This window comes from Gigantopelta aegis, chromosome 15 (assembly GCF_016097555.1).
Source record: "Gigantopelta aegis isolate Gae_Host chromosome 15, Gae_host_genome, whole genome shotgun sequence".
NCBI classification, from domain to species: Eukaryota; Metazoa; Mollusca; class Gastropoda; order Neomphalida; family Peltospiridae; genus Gigantopelta; species Gigantopelta aegis.
In genome coordinates, this window is record NC_054713.1 from 31,707,957 (window position 1) to 31,730,842 (window position 22,886).

The 22,886-nt window shown below is 37.5% G+C and overlaps 1 protein-coding gene across 2 annotated transcripts; it reads left to right on the plus strand.

Annotated features, from left to right (window-relative positions):
• The first annotated feature begins 4,363 nt into the window (after positions 1-4,363).
• Positions 4,364-21,169, plus strand: LOC121389636 (solute carrier family 35 member E2A-like). 2 transcript variants are annotated; one of them, XM_041521280.1, is made up of 7 exons: positions 4,364-4,659; positions 6,271-6,645; positions 8,615-8,750; positions 14,165-14,413; positions 16,137-16,190; positions 18,173-18,376; positions 20,455-21,169. In XM_041521280.1, exons 2-7 carry the CDS (start codon positions 6,342-6,344, stop codon positions 20,669-20,671), a joined length of 1,164 nt encoding a protein of 387 aa, XP_041377214.1. In that variant the 5' UTR covers positions 4,364-4,659; positions 6,271-6,341; the 3' UTR covers positions 20,672-21,169. The 2 variants fall into 2 exon arrangements, with proteins under 2 accessions (XP_041377214.1, XP_041377215.1); XM_041521281.1 differs by having other exon boundaries at positions 4,364-4,541.
• Positions 21,170-22,886: the final 1,717 nt, after the last annotated feature.

Sequence of the window (22,886 nt, forward strand, 5' to 3'; positions counted from 1 at the left end):
TAGCTCGGCAAAGTACAAACGACAGCCTGTTGTCAGTTTCAGTTAACACGTGCGTTTGCCGATTTCAAATTGTAGGGTTCGTCCCAAACAATTAAAAGAGAAATCTTGCGCTGTACGAAGAACGTTCGGTTGAGGATACGGTACTAGAGTCTTTAGTTAAAATCGGTTTGATCTTGACAACGTATTTTCGACAGTCGTACCTTCCTATTTCAGAATTGATATTTTATAAAGTGTTAGTAGATTTTTCAAAGTTTAGTTTGTATACTAGTAACACATTAATCATGTATTTATTTTAAAAATAAAATATACTAAAGTAGACAATGAACGTTTTCATTTCTTAATTTTACGTGTTAAAATCGACAAATTCAAATAAATATTATTTCGTTTGGAAAGGGTAAAGTTGGGGGGGGGGGGGGTGTTTAACGACATCAAGGATAAAGCATACTGATTTAATAATCATTAACAGTACCCTCTTCCTCTACCACTAGAGCGTTACGTAATTAGTAACACCCCCTTACATGTAACGCGTATGCCAACAGCTGGCCACTGTCAAAATTTCAAGGAAAATCCCCCATTCACCGACCCCTGGAAAGGCGTATATATAAATATGTTTTGGAGATATGAGACGACCCCTCAATCAAGACAGTTAAATTTGTTCAAAAATTGCGAAATCTCACGTGATCTCTTGTTGGGGAATTCTATACTTGTGATAAGCCAATGAAAACCGAGATCGGTACAAGCCCGTCAAAAGTGTCCCACTTTCAAAATACTGGCTCTGTTTTTGACCTGGATAAGCCAGCGTAGTGAAACCAATGCGGAGTGCGGCGTCATATATGCACCAAACGTAATTGGATTTTCTGTTCTATATGCTTAAATAATAAAAAATATTCCAGGGAATGTAGTTTTAAAAAACCAAATTCCACTTTTCCATTGATAAGCGGCTGTCGACTTAGTTCATTAAAATAAAAGAGCCTTTTTTAATGAACTATTGTCAGTTTTGCTAGTAGAGAAGTTCAACATGCTTGCTATAAATGTGTGAAGGTTCTTGTCTTCTCACACATAACTTACCTCTAACCAATGGCACTTTTCTCCTAGTCCCATGGACTGACCCGAACATCTCTAATAGCTAAGATCTTCCACAGAGTCACAAGCAAGTTTTCTTCAGTTAACAATGAATTAATATAGGCTAATGGCATTGGTTTGACACAAACATTTTAAAATTAAATTCCGAAAACAAATTGGTGCATGAAAAAGGTAGGGACCATGCCATACCACACCCCGCCCCCACTCCCACTCTTCGGACACTGGACTTGACATGGGCAATCAGACCCCGAACTAGAATTAATTACCTAAAGTGTTAGATTGAATGTCCTCTACCGCTACCAATAACATTCTAACGCTGGGGAACACTCCAGCTAGCATCACATGCAGGTATGGAATACATTGTGAGCTTTAAAAACTGTGTAGCATTGCGTGGGTGGAAAATTGTAAGGTTCTCTGTGCACAAAACTTCATTTTGAGAAATCGACATTTGAAGTTTGGAGCTGCCATATCGGAGTCATAGAGAGGTCTTTGCAATAGTTTTAATATAACAACTGTGTCGTGCAATACCATATTCTAGGACTGTTTACTATGTAGATAATTTTATTTTCTATCAAATAGGATGGATAACTCATTTTTGGAAAAATTGCAGATAGAACCCTATAATTCTCAGGCCACGAAATTTGGATTCCATACATGTTTTGTTATGTTCGAGAGTTCTCTAACGCTATGTATAATAGACCAACGCAGGAGGACACTCGAGCTGACATCACATATATAGAATGTAGTGTGTGCTGTGCAAACTGTGTAGTATTGCACTCCGTATCTGTAGTGTTACCTCGAATATCCTCTACCGCTAGCTATAACAGACCAGCTGGAGGACACTCGAGATGACATCACAGATACAGATACATTATGAGCTTTACAAACTGTGTAGCATTGCATTCCGTACATGTTATGTTAGCTCGAGTGTTCTCTAGCGCTGGCTATAACTGGAGTACACTCGAGCTGACACAACATGTACGGAATTAAGTATGTGCTGTGCAAACTGTAGCATTGTATTCCCTACCTTTGGCGTTAGCTCGTGTGTCCTCTAGTGCTAGCTATAGCAGACCAGCGATGGAGGACACTCGAGCTGACAAAACATGTACGGAATCCAGTGTGTGCTGTACAAACTGTGTAGTACATGAATTCCGTAGATGTGGTGCTAGCTCGAATGTCCTCTACCGCTAGCTATAACAGACCAGCGCTAGAGGACACACGATCTGACACAACATGTACGGAATCCAGTGTGTTCTGTGCAAACTGCGTAGCACTGTATTCCCAACCTTTGGCGTTAACTCGTGTGTTCTCTAGTGCTAGCTATAAGAGACCAGCGCTAGAGGACATTTGAGCTGACACTACAGGTACGGAATCCATTGTGAGCTTTACAAAGTGTGTAGCATTGCATTCCATACATGTTATGTTAGCTCGAGTGTGCTTTGGTGCTACAGTGCAGCGATGGAAGACACTCGAGCTGACATCACAGGTATGGAATGCGGTGTGTGCTGTACGAACTGTGTAAAATTGTATTCCCTACCTATATGGTGTTAGCTCGAGACTCGAAGTGTTCTCTAGAGAACACCTGATAGCATCACTGTTATAACATGTACAGTGATTTATGAGTTCAGTCCTTTACACTGTGTTTTAATTTAACTCTTGAATTTGTATATTGGTGTAGATCATCACTTCATTTTTCCATTTACCTTAGTAAATAACCATTGCATTGTCGTGCTGGGGTGTCGTTAAACATTAATTAATTAATTAATTTCTATATGTCATCACAGCTGTACTTATTCTAATGAGATTGAGACTTTCTGGTACAAGTTTTGGTCGACTAGTGGCAGTCCTCTGTTTGGCAGTGCAAAATCTCCAGTAAAAGATCTCCTCGATAGCGACTGTCCTGCTATAGATGAGACACTGAATAGAGAATCACGGAATCAACTACTATTTTGCCAAATACCCATTCGACTCTGCACTGTGCAGAGATACGGTACTGATTATGACTTACGGTTTTGTCGTTCAGATTTAAAACTGTTTAAGGTTTGGCAAGTCCTCTAAAATTGTTCTTAATTGCGTACGTAGTTCACGCTTCTGGATTTAAGCGGTCGGTTTCGGTTTCCTTTAATATAATAAACCTGTGTGTGTGTGTGTGTGTTTGTGTGTGTGTGTTTGTGTGTGTGTGTGTGTGTGTGTGTGTGCGCATGTGTGTGTGAAAACAAAACAAATTATCCAAATTCATGGCAACAAAACGTAAATAGGGGCGGAATATAGCACTCGCCTGATGCGCGGTCAGTCTAGGATCGATCTCCGTCGTTCCAACCAGTGCACCATGACTAGTATATTATATATCAAAGGCCGTAGTATGTGCTATCCTGTCTATGGGATGGTGCATATAAAAAATCCCTTGATACTAATGGAAAAATATAGCGGGTTTCCTCTCTAATACTATATGTCAGAATGACCAAATGTTTGACACCCAATAGTCGATAATTAATAAAGCAATGTGCTCAACATGTCCTTAAACAAAATAAACTTTAATACAACGTAAACATTTATGACGCACGGGATATTTCACCGTAGCTGTTCCTGTAGTGAGGGTATTAGTGGTATTTAGCGTCAAACGTATTAAAGCGGGAATCTTTGCCTAGCCAGTGGTAGGTAGCAATTCCGTCACTCTCCGTGGCAGAAAGAGCAATCATAAGTTAAAGGCATACTGTCACGGATTTAAGGACATCATTTCTCTAAAAATGGATAATAACTAAAAATTACAGACAAGACAAGACAAGACAAGACAAGATATTTATTCAGTTATTGAGGCCACATACTAAAAAAAACCCCACTAAAAATTACATTAATTGTTGGAAACCAAATCTAGCTATTGCATCACCTCAACTGAACCATGTTGGAGTGAAATCCATGTCAAGCCTCTCGGCAATTTTAGTTTTTGAATTATGGACCATTGCCATAATTCAAATTATTTTTACAAAATGTCATAATAATAAATGGAGTATGGTGTTTATGAAGATAGTTGAATAAAGTACATTTAGGGACAAATCAAATTGTTTTTGTTCAGGTAATACTTTGTTATACCATTAAATAGGTCAGTGGTCTGTGACAATATGCCTTTAACCCTTCAAATGTTCGTCTAGCTCTCGAAGAGTACTCGGGCTGATTTCACCGAGGTTGCCCGAAGTTAACCATAGTCTCGTTCTGACATATTCTTATGAAACGCTTGGTACCCATTTATTGTCAACGAATCAAACAAACCAGTCTACAGAATTCGTGTCGCGATGTAATTTTAGGCTTGGATAAAACACAAATATTTTCAAAGTTTAACAGATAATAATCATCATTATAATTTTTGAAAATACACATTTATCGTATGTGATTGTTTACACATTTTAAAAAAAGTTTGGCATTAATGTTGTATTCGTAATCACCATTTTAAAAAGTTTTAGGTAATCACCGGTCACGAAATGAGCCACGTTGCAACTGTCACTGTGGGTAACGGCTAAGCCGCCGAACGTTTGTGAAATTAACACCAATGGGATCACTCCGCAAAACTTGTATATTAAGGTTATTAAAATGAAGATACTGATATGAGAATGCAATAATTTTTTATTATTTTTTAAAATATTATTTTAAAATAAATCAAATTTCACTGTAATGTAACCATTACCATTTTGTAATTTTATGCTCGTTTTGTACTTTAATAACAGGGCTAGGTCTAGCAGTTGGCGAATTTTATTTTAATTTGGCAAAATAATTTCATGTAATAATTGACATTTGTTTAGAAAATAACGGTTGATTTCTGCAATTTTTAAGTTTAATAAACAATTTGGCGAAATATTTTGCTCACCCAGAGCTAACCCTGTATAATAACAAACCATTTTGTTATTGTAAACATTATTTTACTTATTTTACATCCGAATACTATAAAGAACTAATTGAATGTAAAATTAACAAATCATTACAAATTAACAATGTTCATGCCACTGGATCCACAGAGGGGATTCGATTCTGCAACCAAAGCACATGAGATGAATGCTCTACTGACTGAGCTAGATCCCACCCTTTTTGTAATCCATTCTATTACAGGGCTCGAACTTAAGAAATTGTTACCGTACTTAGGCAATTTTTGAAGGGTTTTAAGTTTAACTTTTTGGCATAGGCAAAATCTACATTGTAATTTGTAAAGTTCTATAAACATTTTGCCTATGATCCAAATTTAAGATGTTAACTGTCAGGCTATTTCTCCATGATACACTACTTCTATGTAATTTGTTTTCATTAACAATTTGCTAGAAACCACGTAGGTTTGAATGTAGACTATTAACTTATTTTCTAGGCTGCTAGTCCCCAAAACCAGTGCAAATATTTATTAATTTCTAACCCTGCCTTTGGGAATTGTGAATCTGCCTACAGCAATTTTAAACTAGCAAATAAACACAAAATTAAAACCCAAAAATTATTCTATCAACTGATGGCAATAATTTTTATCCAGCAGCAAAATACTACTAAATAAAAATACTAAAAGCCCCTGACCTATGGCAATTCATGAATGACAAGTATCATCTGGGCCGCTGTTAAGTTCGTGCCCTGCTATTACGTTGGTCTACAAGCTGGTGGGTACTGGGTTCGGATCCCAGTCAAGGCATGGAATTTTTAATCCAGATACCGACTCCAAACCCTGAGTGAGTGCTCTGCAAGGCTCAGTGAGTAGGTGTAAACCACTTGCACCGACCAGTGATCCATAACTGGTTCACCAAAGGCCATGGTTTGTGCTATCCTTCCTGTGGGAAGTGCAAATAAAAGATCCCTTGCTGCCTATCATAAAAGAGTAGCCTATGTGGCGACAGCAGGTTTCCTCTAAAAAACAGTGTCAGAATGTTTGACGTCCAGTAGCCGATGATAAGATAAAAAATCAATGTACTCTAGTGGCATCGTTAAATAAAACAGACTTTACTTTTTAATTTTTTTTATCCAGCACAAAAATAGTACCGTACCAAATAAAAATACTAAAAGCCTCTGACCTACGGCAATTCATGAATGACAATTATTATCTGAGCCGCTATTAAGTTAGTTTCATAATTAGTTAATCAACAAAATTATGGTAGATTTTCAAAATACACATGTATGTATATATTGGATATTTTATGTTTTCATATTAATATTTTTTCTTTCCAGATTGAAAAGGCAAGAAAAGAATGTTACCCAAAAAGTTTTATTCATCAGTTCGGAAAAAGTAACGAGCATAGATGGTTTTAAATAACACTAAGAAAAATCACCGAGTGTTCTCTTCTGAATCTATGATGATAGAAGAAAGGACAGAGACGGGTGACCTGCATGCCCAGTTATTAGAAAGTGGTAACAAAATGAAAAAAAAGCATGGAGTTATCTCTCGGACCCGTTCAATCAGCCACAGTGAGGACCCGGAAAAGCTCGGACTTCTTAATGTGCGGGCGTTCGTCTTTCTATTGCTTTGGTACTTCTTCAGCTTTTGTACGCTCTTTCTGAACAAGTACATCCTGTCAACACTCAAAGGTGATCCCACTCTACTGGGTAAGACTGTTGCTTGATCTGTTTATTGTCTCGTCATTAGTGTTAAACAAATAAAACAATGTAGCAGAAGAATCTTCCCTAAAAAAACCCCAGAAAAGAGTCTTGCTCTGGGACATGTTCAGTTTTCTGCTCGTGTGGTCGCAAGGAACATATTGTTCAGTATTGCATCAAGATTCACTATGCACATTTTAGGCCTTTGTCTGGTGAGTATGGTACCTTTCAAAAAAGAAATGCACTGAATCGAATGCGACAAAACACACCATGAACATTGCTTTTTAAAAATAATTTCAGTTTGATTTGACATAAGGAAAAAAGTGAAAGTGTTTTGGAAATAAGAAAAAAACACTACTTTGGTGTGTAATTTTAAAAATAATCATTTCAGAAATAACTAGAATTTTAGTACATACCACAGTACAAAAATGACGTTTACTGCTGGGAAGGACTATATAGCAACAGACGACAGAAAACGTGCTATATTTTGATAGCACCAGATCCAAACCTAGCTTTGGTGTGTGACAATACACAATTCTAAAATGTTAAAACAGAATTCAAAATTGTTAAACAGAAGTTAGCAGTTATGGTAGGACTAACTGCAAAGGCCCTCCATTTTGAAACATACACTTAGCAGTTTGATGAATTTTGTTGTGTTTGAAATTGTAAACTCTGTGATCTTCTATCTATTTTGTAATCTAAAACAACACATTTTATTATTATTATTATTATTATTATTATTATGCACTTTGCATTTCTTTTGTTTCCTAGTTCTACATAACTAGTATATTATGTGTTGCTACATACAACATGTGTATTTTACCAGTGATGTTCCAATAATCAATCTTGTCCTGCAACCACTGTTTCTATTGGCCGATTATGATGACCGATTAAAGCAAATTCATAAACGTATACTAGCAGATTATTACTTTTGATGTCACATTGCATTACAACAAAATGTTCATTTGACCTGTAGGTCATCCTACAATAACAATGGTAGTATTGATACCATAATAGTTGAAATAACAGAAATAATAGCTTCCCCCTTAAGTTTTATGGACTGCAGGATGAAAATACTAACTCGGGGCTAGCTCTGGGTGAACAGAATATTTTGCCAAATTGTCTTATTAAACTTGAAAAATTGCAGAAATCAACAATTATTTTCTATAGAATGTCAATTATTACATGAAATTGTTTTGCCAAATTAAAATAAAATTTGTCAACTGCTTTCAGAATTTGCAATTGGCGAATTTGGCGAGTTCCAGAGGTAGCCCTGAATAATTAGTTAATGATATAGGATATCGGCTTTATCATGTTACGGCTGAAGAGAGAAATTTCACTCGGATTCTAGAATGTTTAAACATCCACTGGTCATGGGATCAGTGATTTAAAAAAGTTACTGGCCATCTAGCCATGATTAAAAATGAACTAGCCCTACTTTAAATAAATACAATTTTATTAATAGGAATAATTGGATATGTCACGTAAAGAAGGAGATAGAGCTTTAAAACCCCTTAGATTTGAGGAGGGGTGGGGGCAGGATATTCATATTTACAAAACAGACTTTGACAAAACAAATTCACTAGCCATGGGGCATGGTGATAGTTGTTATTTACTAGCCCAACACTGAATATCACTAGCCATGGGAGTTTGTCTGCCATAATCTAGAAGTTCTGTGCGGTGAACAACAGGGGCACATATCCTTCTTACATTCATATAATTCTAACCAATTGTGTAATTGAAAGCTAATTGTTTAGTGAAAACTGATTTTAACTGATGATTGATGACAAAATTTCAACTGATTCCCAACATTATTTTACTATATGCATTAATTAATAATAATACACATAAATATTATTCATTTGTTTTCTTGCCCTTAATTTCTTGTATTTTATTATGTATTTATGTATGTATGTATGTATGTATGTATGTGATGACTGTTTTATTAAAGATGGTGTATTTATTTATCTGTTGACAGGTGCGATGCAAATGGTGATGACCACAATCTTTGGTTTCATACAGATGTATCTCCCACTGGGAATGTACACGCCCATCGACAGAGAGGGGAAACCCCCCAACTTCTGGAGAAACATGATCCTAGTAGGAACAATGAGGTAATGTTTGGGGTTTTTTCCCATTCCACCCAGTGCTACGCAACTGGTATGTCATGAAAGCTGTTAAAACTGGATCCTCAGCGAACTACCATTCCCTCAAACACCACTAGAGCACATTGATGTATTAATCATTAGCTATTGGATGTCAAACATTTGGTAATTTTGACTCATGGTCTTAGAGAGGAAACCTGCTAAATATTTTGCGTTTGCAGCAAGGGAGCTTTTATATGTAGGTGGGACAGCACATACCATGGCCTTTGATACACCAGTAATGGGGCTGTGTTGAGAAGGGGAAAAGCTCAATCAGAAAATGGGTCCACTGAGGAGATTCATTCCTGTGACCAAAGCACCTCAGTTGAGAGCTCTACTAACTGAGCTAGATTCCCTCCCCCCCCCCCCCCCCTTCAAACTAAGCAGACCCATACGTATAATATATCGTGGAGTGGGGAGGGGAGCACACATAGTGAGGGGGCCCAAGAATATTTTTGAGTTTTTTTTTATTTTTATTTATATATATTAATATATATAGTTGAATCCTGTTGGCTCGAACCCTATCGGTGCTCAAGAAAGAGTTTGATGCATTGGGTAGTTCTACTTAACCATTGGGTCAACAACATTTAAGTGTAACTCAGGACTTCGTTTTTGGTTCGAGTGTTGCGGTGGAATCGACCCTTCCCAGTTCGATCCAACAAGATTCTACTGTGTGTGTGTGTGTGTGTATATGTATATATATATATATATATCTATCTATATATCTATCTATATCTATATCTATACTGTGCCAAATACGTTTAGCAATTACGTACAAGATATGAAATACAGACAACCTGATTGGATGTTGAAGTTATTTGTACACATTATTTCATTGATACAGCATTTCTGAATGTAGCCAGCAGTAACACGTTGTCACGGTGTCAACGTCATCACTTTAATGTCGACTGATGAAACGGAGGGGTACATCTACCAAAATGTTGAGAGAGGCTCAATAATGTGCGTGTGCACCGGCGGCATTGATGACAGCAGTACATCGTCGTCTCATGCTTCTAATGAGACCATTAATCTCAGGAACAGTAATTGCGTTCCATTCCCGGTTCAGAGCAATTTGTAGGCCATGTACATTAAGGATATGAGGATGGTTTTCGCGTACCCTACGGCCCAGTAGGTCCCATGCATGCTCAATTGGGGACAAGTCAGGGGACTTTGGTGGCCAGTTCAACACTTGGATGTGGTTCCGCTCAAGAAGATTAGTGGTTAGTCTAGCTGTATGTGGTCTAGCGTTGTCATGTTGAAACATAAAGCCAGGATGCTGCTGCAGGAATGGAATGACCACTGGTGTAATGATTTCGTCGCAGTAACGTTGAGCAGTCATGTTTCCGTGAATGAAAACGAGATCTGTTTTACCTCCACCATGAATGCCGGCCCAGACCATGACGCTGCCACTGCCATATCGGTCATGCTGAATGACGTCTGCATCATATCGTTCTCCCCGTCGCCTCCATACACGATGCCTACCATCCGCAAACTGAACACAAAACCTGGATTCGTCTGATCCCATTGTCTGCGTCGCCAGTGTTGGTGTATTCTGGCCCATCTCAGACATTCCTGAATGTGACGCGCTGTCAGGGGAACAGCAACAACAGGGCGACGTGCTTGTAATCCAGCAGCATGGAGATGGTTACGGACAGTTTGAGCATGAATTCTAGTGCCTGTGGTTTGCTGCAAAATACAGGCTAAACGAGGAGCACTTTCGAACCTGTGACGTCGAGATGACGTCACTAAATACCTATCTTCCCTTGGAGTAGTTAATCGTGGTCTACCAGAACGTGGTCGATCTCGCACTTGCCCAGAGTCGTGATATGGTACTGTCATGAACACGAAAGTACTGAACGACGTCGTGTACACATTGGCCGGCGTTAAGCCATCCCATTGCTTCATGACGTTGATTTTCCGTTAAGCCTGGACGGCGACCCATTATAACAGCATAAATTCTTCCTTTTGTTTTTGGATAATGTTGGTTCAGTGCATCAAAATGTGATTTCAATACATCCGTATTGCACGCGCTTCTGCGACAGCACGAGCGCACCGCGTTTGCACGCGCAGTACACATAGCGGCATGCGATATGACAAATGGTGTTCTTTTCATTACCCAAAGAGACAGGGCATATGCAACTAACATATTACCAAGTTTTCTCACTTTATTTTAATTTATTTGGAAGCAACAGTCATTTACAAAAACTTGCTAAACTTTTTTGGTTAAGTATATATCTATATCTATATCTATATATATATATATACACACAAAGTAGAATCTCGTTGGCTCGACCTAGGAAGGATCGAACACACCGCAACGCTATATATCTATATATCTATATCTATATACACACAAAATAGAATCTCGTTGGCTCGACCTCAGAAGGATCGGACATACCGCAATGCTCGAACCAAAAACGAAGTCCCGAGTTTTTTGTTCGGTAAACCCTTATATTAACTGATGATGGGTCGAACACGCCCAGGGTCGACTATACGCCTTCGCTCGAACTAAATTATCGGTCCCATCTGTGTTATTAGCTATATTTCCCTCGAACTGGTGATCCATCAAATATCAAATGGAAAACCACCGAAAAGGACCAACAATTGCTGCGCTTGCGCAGTTGGATAGTACAAACTTCGGATCAATTATTTAGGCGGAACGAGCTATAGATGAATCTGGGAATCGCAACAATAGCCATGCAATCCTTTCTTTACCATACTTGTCATGTTGTTTGTTAAGCGGCTTTCAAGTACAACTAGTGTTCCGGTAGTTGTTAGATGAACTGTGATACCAATCAAACAATTAGTGCACAAAATGTCCTCTGCATGAAGTGTTACTTTGAACACATCTACAAGACCAGTTTTAAATGAAACAATGGGCGAGTTAATCAGCTGTCGTCACTTCCGCAACCACACATTTAATTAATACTGACAATGGCTTCTGCATCACACAATCAGAGTAATTTCTAATAAATTCTTTCACTCTGATATTTTGCTATATAACACCTTGATAAAATGTTAAAGTTTGCAGTTACCAAAATAATATGCATCTAATTCAACTTTCTAACTGATGTTACGGAAATATCCAATGTTGACCGAATTTTTCGGTCGAACTACCTGATGGGTCGAACACTTTCTCGAGCACCGACGGGGTTTGAGACAACGGGATTCAACTGTGTGTGTGTGTGTGTGTGTATATCTATCTATCTGTCTATCTATCTATCTATATCTATCTATATCTCTATCTCTATATCTCTCTCTCTCTCTCTCTCTATATATATATATATATATATATACACATATATACACATGTATATATATATATGTGTATATATATGCATATATACACATGTATATATATATATGTGTGTGTATATATATATATATATATATACACACACACACACACACATACACATACACATGTATATATATATACACACATGTATATATATATATATATATATATATATATATATATATATATATATATATATATATATATATAATTATATATATATATACTGAACACAAAAAGAAACTTCCGATTTGTACATATAGTACTTGTTGTGTTAAAGAATTCATTGTGTAATGAAATTATATAGGTAGTATTAGCCTTGCGCAGTATTATCAGGATTCATGCATTTTATCGATTATTTTTGCACTGTTAATCTTCGACAACGTGAAATTCAATTTGCACGTGCATGCATGGTTCGACATGTCCCATGTAGTATTCGGTTCATTTGTTATACTTGTCTTACTGACATTGTTGTCAAGTGAACGAAAACGCTTCAAAATTTGTAACAAAATTAAAGTTTTTTACATTGTAGCATTTTTAGTATGCCAAGAATACCCAATAATTTACGTGAACAGGCGATTGGCATGCTTGATGCTGGCATGTCGACAGAATAATTTGAATATTTTGTTAGGTTTTTGGGTCGGTTTTTTCTTCGGTTATGGTATATAAATTACTGCCTTCATAAACAATTATTCCCGCAGAAAGTGCCCTAATAATAAGTGAGCACCCTGCCCTCCTCAAATCCTAGCTAGAACACTGAGTTCTAGTCGAGCGATACGAAATCTTTCGAACGACAGGAAGCACCAACGACATGCCACGTCGTGGACGTCCGTGTGTTACAATGCGTGGTCAAGACCGCTATATCATGAACACGCATTTACGCAATCGATTCCAAACTGCCACTGCTGCTGCTGCTAACACACCTGGGCTTCATAATAACCGAATCAGTGGGCAAACTGTTCGTAATCGTCTGCGGGAGAATGGTTTACATGCACAACGTCCTTACGTCGGATGAATTTTAACGTAACATCATCGTCTAAATTGTCTTAATTGGGCACATGTACACACTCGTTGGATACGGCGATGCTAGAATACCGTTCTTTTTTCGGATGAATCCAGATTTTCTTTACAACATGGAGATGGCAGGGTGCGCGTCTACCGTAGGAGAAATGAACGCTATGCTGACTGTTGTGTTCTTGAACGAGATTGTTTCGGGGGTGGGGGTTGTGTCATGGTCTGGGCAGCCATTGCCCATGGTTATCGTTCACCATTAGTCGTCATTGATGGCAATGTAAATGCTCAACATTACCGCGATGACATTCTCGCTCATCACGTCATTCCTCTGTTCCATAACAACGCCAACATCTCGATTTTTCAGCATGATAATGCCACCTCTCATACAGCTAGAGACACTGTAAATTTTCTTAGGACAAATAACATTGATTTCATTGATGACTGGGCCGCTAAAAGTCCTGATCTCAACCCCATCGAGCATGTCTGGGATAGTCTGGACAGACGATTGAGGCGTCGTCCCAACCCACCCGCTAACGTCAACGAACTTTGTCAAGCGCTCATTCAGGAATGGAACAATATTCCACAGACAGAAATCAACACTTTAGTCAACTCTATGGGCCTGCGATGCACTGCAGTGGTCAATTCAAGAGGTGGTCATACCCGTTATTAAGTGGGTGAGGTTTTTTTTAACCCCTACCACACTTGGTCAAAATTTCTCCCAGTTTCTGTTAACCTATGGCCATGATTTTTGCACCAAACGATGCATCATGGAACACTCTTTAAACGCATATATAACAATTATTCCGCCGGTTTGTTTTCATCAAGTTATGTTCAAGCAAAGTTAGCGGAAGTTTCTTATTTTGTTCAGTATATATATACATACACATACACACACACATACATATACACACACATACACACACACACACATACACATACACACATGTGTACGTATGTAGTACTTAGAAGAAAATGTAAAGGTTTTTGGCCTGAAATTGGGGTGCACAACCACCTCACACACCCCACCTTATTCCTAAGGGCCTGCTAAGTCGTAAAAATGTTATCATTTCAGATTCTCCACTGTTATTCTGGGACTGGTTGCCTTGAAGTTTGTAGCAGTGTCTTTTACGGAGACCGTGAAAAGTTCGGCTCCGCTCTTCACCGTGTTCATATCTCGAATGTTGATAGGCGAACTGACTGGCGTTTACACGTTCTTGTCACTTATTCCAATCATGATGGGACTCGCACTGTGTTCAGCCTACGAGCTCAGTTTTAATTTACAGGGATTCATAGCAGCTTTAGCTACCAATTTAACAGAGTGGTGAGTGCTAGAGTTTTATTGCTTTACAAAATTCTTTTAAAAATCTCTTTTTGTTACTATTGCAGTTAATGTACTACTATACGTTATGATATTGTTTTTAAATTATTATTTTTTTACTGGTAAGAACTGGCTAAATACCTTCTTAAACTAGTAATTAAAAAACCCCAAAACATTTTAGATAATGTAACAAAATGTAAACATTTTGTGTTTAGGAAATAATTAAAACTTTTTGCGTATTAAATATGTCTGAGGCAAAAATAAATACTCACAGAAAAACGTTAATTAGCACCCAACAAAATGGTCTAAAACCAACTGTAACGTTTGTAAATGTTTAAAGTTTGTAACTGATGTCATATCTTAATGATAAATAATTTTTTCTAGAGAACAATTTGATTTTCCCCTCAATATCATTGTGTACAGTACATGCACAAGAATGTCTTTGTTGTGAGTATAGGGTTTTTTTTGGGGGGCTGTCAAATTTTGTTACCTATTCATGTGTATTGTTATGACAACCATACAATATAAAGATGTTTGAGTTAAAGGGACATACCCTAGTTTTTAAACACTAAGGCATATTTGTTACTGTTAGAGCTGTTTATGATCACTGAAATCAAACATTACTTATATTTTATTGTTTAGATTATCCATTTTTGTACAACCGAAGTGTTTCTGGTCATACTGGCCACATAATCCATTTTTCATATTTTTAAAAACGCACATGCGCCTGAGAAGTGATGATTATTGAAGCACATTTTAGTCTATGTTTTTTTATGGGTATTTCAATGTCACAGACTCTATTGTATCCAAATTTGTTACAGGTTTGTAAATTAACCAAACTTAGTGTCCATTGTTATGGGTTGAAACTAGGGTCTAGGTGAAAAATATGCCTTAGTGTTTAAAGACTAGGGTCTGTCCCTTTAATATACTGATGGAAAGAAATGAGGGATCACACAAATACCAATAGTGACTGCAACCAAAACCCTCAGTCCATAGTGTCAGAAGATGGTAGTGTTCTGGCAGTTGGTTCAACACTAGCCAGGGTTTCTGCCAGAAAGACATTTGTGGGTATGGTGCTATAGAATTGAATATTTACAATGTGTGTGTGATGAATGCAACTGCAGTCGACAGGGGATATGGGGGGTCTTCTCCAGAAAGAAGATTGATTAGGTTTAGGGTTAGGGTTAGGGTTTAGAAAATCATACATAAGATTGATAATGATAAGAAAGAAAGAAATGTTTTATTTAACAATGCACTCGACACATTTTATTTACGGTATATGACGTCAGACATATGGTTAAGGACCACATGTATATTGGCCTGCTGTCGCCACTTCATGGGGAACTCTTTTTCATTTATATGCATCATCCCACAGACAGTGTAGTACATATCACAGCCTATGATATACCAGTCGTGGTGCACTGGCTGGAATGAGAAACAGCCCAATGGGCCCACAGATTGGGATCGATCCCAGACTGACCGCACATCGAGTGAGCGCTTTACCACTGGGCTACGTCCCGCCCCTGATAATGATAAGAGTCATTAATTTTGTAAAAAGGTCAACTTAAAAAAACTAAATCTGCAACACTGAAGACCAGTCAACATGACACAACTTTAAATCTTGTAAGTCTAATTACAGTTTCTTGGTCATAAAAAGTAAAATTTGGTATATTTTCTCGTTGAATTATTGCCTAATTTGATATTAACAAATGCTCCTTGTTTTCAGTTTACAAAATGTTTATTCCAAACTGCTAATAAGTGGAGAAAAGTATAGATATACGTAAGTATGCATCTACTACTTAACCTCTTTCCCATACTTCGCTTTGGTTTGTATTTGCCATGGTAATTTGGAATGTGACAATTTAAAGCAGGGTTGCATGGCAGTTGAACTATTTCTAAATGGGTGATGTATTCAACATGGAGAGATAACTCTTTAACAACATCATTTATCATCGCAAAAATGAAATGGGTTACCCTAAATTTGTTTTTGTGTAACCCATAAATGGCTTACACAATTTTTTAATTCTGAGGCCTGGCCCTGAATGCATGTTTCTCATCAGCTAAAGATTAACTACCAAAAGTCATTCTGCAAGTATTCAAAATTAAAAACATTACATATTGAAGGAGGAGGAAATGTCTTATTTAACAACGCACTCAACACATTTTATTTATGGTTATATGGCATCAGACAAATGGTTACGGATCACACAGATATTGAGAGAGGAAACCCACTGTCGCCACTTCATGGGCTACTCTTTTCGATTAGCAGCAAGGGATCTTTTATATGCACCATCCCACAGACAGGCTAGTACATGCCACGGCCTTTGATATACCAGTCGTGGTGCACTGGCTGGACGAGGAATAGCACAATGGGCCCACTGACGGGGATCGGTCCCAAATTGATCGCGCATCAAGCGAGCGCTGTACCACTTGGCTCTTAAAGAGGAAGTCTGCTACATTTTTCCATTAGTAGCAAGAGATCTTTTATATGCACCATCCCCCAGGATAGCACATACCACAGCCTTTGATATACCAGTCATGGTGCACTGGCTGAAATGAGAAATAGCCCAATGGGCACATAGACAGGGGGATCAATCCTACACTGATCGCGCATCAGGTGAGCGCTTTACCACTGGGCTACATCCCACCCCTGTGTGAAATTACACGGTTAGTAGGTCAACAGCTATGTGACCCTTCTTTTAAACCATGAACATAATTTGATATGGATATTTAATTTTGCAGACTTTTTATTAGAAATTTGGACTTTGTTTAAAAACGAAACTGTAGCCTGAAGTGCACAACATGCCAAAAACTAAATTATCTTTATAAATGCTTATTCTCCACTTAGCATTTTGGTGACTTTCAATGTGACATTTTCAATCTGTAATTAGTGGTTTGTATCATGTCCGGGCCTCTACATTGCGACAAATTGGTCGTATGCCAGTACGCGCCATCTGGCTCCTAGATTAAGAAGTTAATGTAAGGGCTGATCATGTCTTAAACCCTTATGTTCTTAAAAATTAAAATATTAAATAAAAGACTTGTTTAGTAAATGTTACATGAATAGATATGAATTTAATTATTTTTTGGGGGGTGGGGGTGGGAGTGGGGAGCAGTTTAATAACAAACATTAGGACACCAAGGCAAGTTGGACGGGCATTAAGGCAAATTTTCCATAGCAAGTTTTCACAAACAAAACAAGTTTACCCTGTTGCTTTCGGCACTAGCCTATGCAGTTTGTTTAATATGGATGCCTTTTGTCATATTATTTGGTAGGTCCGGGGGCATGATTCAAAGGTTATTTGCCCGTTACTGTAACTCTCGCTGTTAATCTCGATCCGTTAGTCTCGCTACAACTTTTATATTCAGTAGAGATGTAATGGTTATCAAAAAAAAAAGAGCCATAATTATTGGGGGGCCCGGGCCACCCTGGCCACCCCCCTGCTACGGGCCTGATAAACAACATAGAATGTATGGGAAAGGCATGCTGGTAAACCGGGTATGGCATCAGTTTTCTATTGCCATCAACATCCAATTTAATGGGCACATTGTCAAATAAGGAGGGCAACCATAGTTGTGGGAAAAAATTCAAAATCTACCTGAATGATAATACGGGTGATGTCAAACAAATTTGCACCAACAAAACAATCATCTGTGGAGGTCTGTACTTCGTCCAAATTCTTTTTATTACTGACCCCGTTCCCAATGTATTTAGGCTAGCCTTGAAAACATAACATGATATTTAATTGTTCTTGTTTTCAGACCTGCAGAGCTGCAGTTCTACACAAGTATAGCATCGGTAGTTGTACAGATTCCTGCGTGTTTTATAATGATGGATTTTCCAGCAATACGCAAGTCTATAGACTACACGTTGATGTCAGCTCTCATTCTCAACGGCATCTTCTTTCATTTCCAAAGTATCACTGCCTACGTCCTGATGGGCTATATATCTCCAGTCACGCACAGGTTTGTAAATGTATATTGTTTAGTTTTTGTTATTATCCATATGGTTCAACATAACCGAGTTAATAATAATCATACGAAGCACACGTGTAATATTATATGTGATGACGTAATTTTGGGAAGCGACGTCATCACATGACGTTCCTTCTCCAGTCCTAGCTCAGACTGTGCATTTGAAATATACGTCATTTCATCGTTTCTTTCTAGTTGTGGCTGAAACATTTTGAGTTGGGTCTTGTTATTCATAAAGAAAACAACAATAATAATATGGATAATAAAGTAATTATTACACTCACGTATGAGTCGTACTGATTTTACGAAACTCGTATCAGGATTCATGTATTACCCTCACTCTTTGCTCGGGAAATAAAAAAAATCCTGACACTCATTTCGTAAAATCAGTACAACACACAAGCTCGTATAATAATCTCTATTTATTATCATTTGTCAGTTTACAGAGGTCATATTGGTCTGCAGATTTGTAACGTTAAAGTTTCTTTTGTTTAACAACACCACTAGAGCGAATTGATTTATTAATCATCGGCTATTGGATGTCAAACACTTGGTAATTTGACGTATAGTCTTAAGAGAGGAAACCCATTACATTTTTCCATTAGTAGCAAGGGATGTTTTACATGCACCATACCAAAGACAGCCTTTGATATATCAGTCATGGTGCACTGGCTAGAATGAGAAATAGCCCAGTGGTCATTGTTCCTAGACCAGCTGTGCATCAAGCGAGTGCTTTACCACTGGACTACGTCCCGCCCCATGCAAATTTGTAAAATTTGCAGTGTCATTTTCTAAGCCTTCTGTGTCAGGGAATTTTGAAATTGGGTCATGAAAAGTAATTAAAAATTAAAATTGGTATATATAATAATAATTTAAAAAAAAATCTAGGGGGAAAAATCGGCGAAGCTTAATTGTTTCAGATTTTAAGCGATTAACATAAAGCAACATATTGTAATTATGTAATATGCTATTGTATTGCAGATGTTAAAGGCATCTGATGTTTGACTAATTTATGTTTGCTGCCTATGTTTATCAGTTATTGTATGACAGATGTTAAAAGAATCTGATGTTTGACTAATTTATGTTTGCTGCCTACGTTTATCAGTTATTGTATGAAAGATGTTAAAGAAATCTGATGTTTGACTACTTTATGCTCGCTGCCTACGTTTATCAGTTATTGTATTGCAGATGTTAAAGGAATCTGATGTTTGACTAATTTATGCTTGCTGCCTACGTGTATCAGTTATTGTATGACAGATGTTAAAGGAATCTGATGTTTGACTAATTTATGCTTTCTGTCTACGTTTATCAGTTATTGTATGACAGATGTTAAAAGAATCTGATGTTTGACTAATTTATGCTTGCTGCCTACGTGTATCAGTTATTGTATGACAGATGTTAAAAGAATCTGATGTTTGACTAATTTATGCTCGCTGCCTACGTGTATCAGTCACATGGAATGATTTATGTTTTCACTATTCAACATACATGTTTTGGATCCCAGTCGAGGCATGGGATTTTTAATCCAGATACCAACTCAAAACCCTGAGTGAGTGCTCCACAAGGCTCAATGGGTAGGTGTAAACCACTTGCACCAACCAGTGATCCATAACTGGTTCAACAAAGGCCATGGTTTGTGCTGTCCTGCCTGTGGGAAGCGCAAATAAAAGATCCCTTGCTGCCTGCCGTAAAAGAGTAGCCTATGTGGCGACAGCAGGTTTCTTCTAAACAATGTCAGAATGACCATATGTTTGATGTCCAATAGCCGATGATAAGATAAAAAATCAATGTGCTCTAGTAGCGTCGTTAAATAACACAAACTTTTACTTTATATACATGTATGATATACAAACCATGATGGCTTTGCCAGTCATTTCACCAGTTACAGTTGCCAGTCATTTGCATAAGACTGTATTTGATCTGAAATGCAAAATATAACCTTTGTTTAATTTTTATAAAGAATGTTCAGCTTTTAAAAGATCATTTCAGCTTTTATTTGAAAATAGATATCCCTAACATAATTTGAAAATATAATTCATTATTTATAATTTTCTCTTTTCTTATTTCAGTGTGGCTAACACTGTAAAACGAGCCTTTTTGATATGGTTGTCTGTGATTGTGTTCGGAAACCCAGTGACGCTTCTCAGTGGCTTAGGAACCGTGACTGTTACCATTGGTGTTCTTCTGTACACGAAGGCCAAGGAATATGACGCCATTCGGAGAGAATTGATCTCTCATTATTCCAGATCTATTAACGTTCCGCTGGAGATGGACAAAATCGTATAATGATTGGCTTTGTTTCGATGTTTATATTTGTATGTTTGTTCAGCGTAGTATATAATTATTTTTATTTATGAAGGAAAATAATTGTGCACAGTTAGTACAAGTGTGTACTTCAGGGAAAAAACCGAAATAGATATCAAGTGACCGCAACAGGATGTCCATGACAACGGATGATATTGACCGTTTCATTGCAGAGCACAATTGTTCACGTGAACTTGTGTTTTGTTATGTATCGGTTACGCCTATTTATATTTTATATGAACCGCCAGTAGGTTACGTGGAGAACCACTACGTTTTAAAAGTTGTAGGTAGTACTAAACCAAATAACTTCCAAATAAATTACAGTGAAACACTTCAAATCCGGATCTTTTGCAGGGGAAAATATTTCGAAATCTGAGGGAACCGGAAGTTGGTTCACATGGTTTTTACCTAGGTAACCAATTGTTCGGTTACGTGAATTATAGTTGCGTAACCCGTGGGTTACCTGATCGGTTACCTCAAAATTACGTTGAAATTATATTTTAAAGACATAGTTTTTAGCTGAAACAAAGTTAAAACAAATACAAAAGAAAACATTTGACAAAAAAGAAATGTCTTTAATGCTTGCTAAAGTTAACAATATTATAAAAGAACTGAATATCAGCCACAGTACTGAAATAAAATACAGGGGAGTAGCCAGACATTTTCTTAGCATTACGCACGCCAAAGGCGTACCCGAGCGGGGATATTCGGGGGGCCTTCCCCGGTGAAAAGTTTGAAACTCAGGACGTCTGTAGATGCAATCTGAGCCTTTTCGGAGTTTTTTTATTTTATTTTTTTTTTAAATCTTTTTTTCGAGTCAATTTTAAGAGGATATTTTATAGAACAACTACAGACAGCCTCGACCTATTCCCGGATTTTGTTTTTGCATTACGCACATGCGTAATGGGCGCTACGCCTTTGAAATATATATACATAATAATTTCGAAGGATTCCGTTTTGCGGTGGCTATGCTACTTTCACTTTATCGATGGTACTTATATACTACAGATACGTGCCAAATGTTTGGGTTTTTTAAAGCTCATAATGCGATGTTAGTATTTTAAATTTTTTGTGACACTTTTGGATTCCTGTTTACGTTAAAACTGTTTTTAACATGTGCAAAATTATAGCCAATCCAATATTATGTCTACATATATTCCTTTAGAGATAAAATAACAGCAGATAATTTAGCCGTCCCCAGCGGTCTGAGCACATTTCTTCAAAACTTTTGGCTCGACTCTATACTGAGCATTTACTTTAACTGGTTGCAAATTACAACTGTTGAAATATAACATTGTTTACTGATTTGCTGCGCATCAAGTATCTAAAATTCAGCCGAAAACACTTGTCGAAATACTAGTAGTATGTCTGCATGAATAAACGTCCTGTAATCGTGAAGTTTGCAAGTTTTAATTTCTGAACGTTTACAGGCCATGACGTAACCAATTTGCGGTTCGCGTAACCGACACGCGAACAGAACGGCGGTTCGTGTGAAATATTGTGCCCTGTTTTGTAAACAGGAATTTCTTCAAAACCAGACCTATTTCACGGTCCCTAAATAGCACTAAACCAAATAACTTCTGGCTGGGTCAAAGTTTGAGGTGCACCCAACTTTTGATAGAGAAGTTAACACCACAAGTCCTGTGATTGGTGATAAATGTGTGTGTGTTGGTTGTAAAAAAAAAAAAAAGTTTCATCGGGGCAAAAAATGTATGCAATTTTATTTCATCTAGTACCACTGTGTCAAGTAGCCTTGTGCTTGGAACATGTATGGGGTACCTGTAAACAAAAGTCCTAAAATTTTGTGTGAAACTAGCGTAGTCATAGATGCTACCCATTATCTCAGAAATGAGCAGCTTCACCCCCAATGTTTTCCGATTCACTTTAATGGTGAGGGGTGGTAGCATTTATATCTGTGGCGTTTATGTCAATTGATATGCTGCAGGTAGGCATTTTAGCCACATATGTTACTATTGTCATCTGTGGGATTTGATTTGGTAGTATTTGGTAAGCCGTTTTTTTTTAAATTACAAGATTAATTTTGGAAACTTAAATATACTGTATCAATTGCAAATCAATATGTTTGAAATTAATTTTGGAATATCAATTTTTTTTATAGAACAGTAGGGTGCATACATGTGTTATGGTTAGGCAACTCGCCGGTTAGGCAAATATAATTCATGTAACCAATCACTTG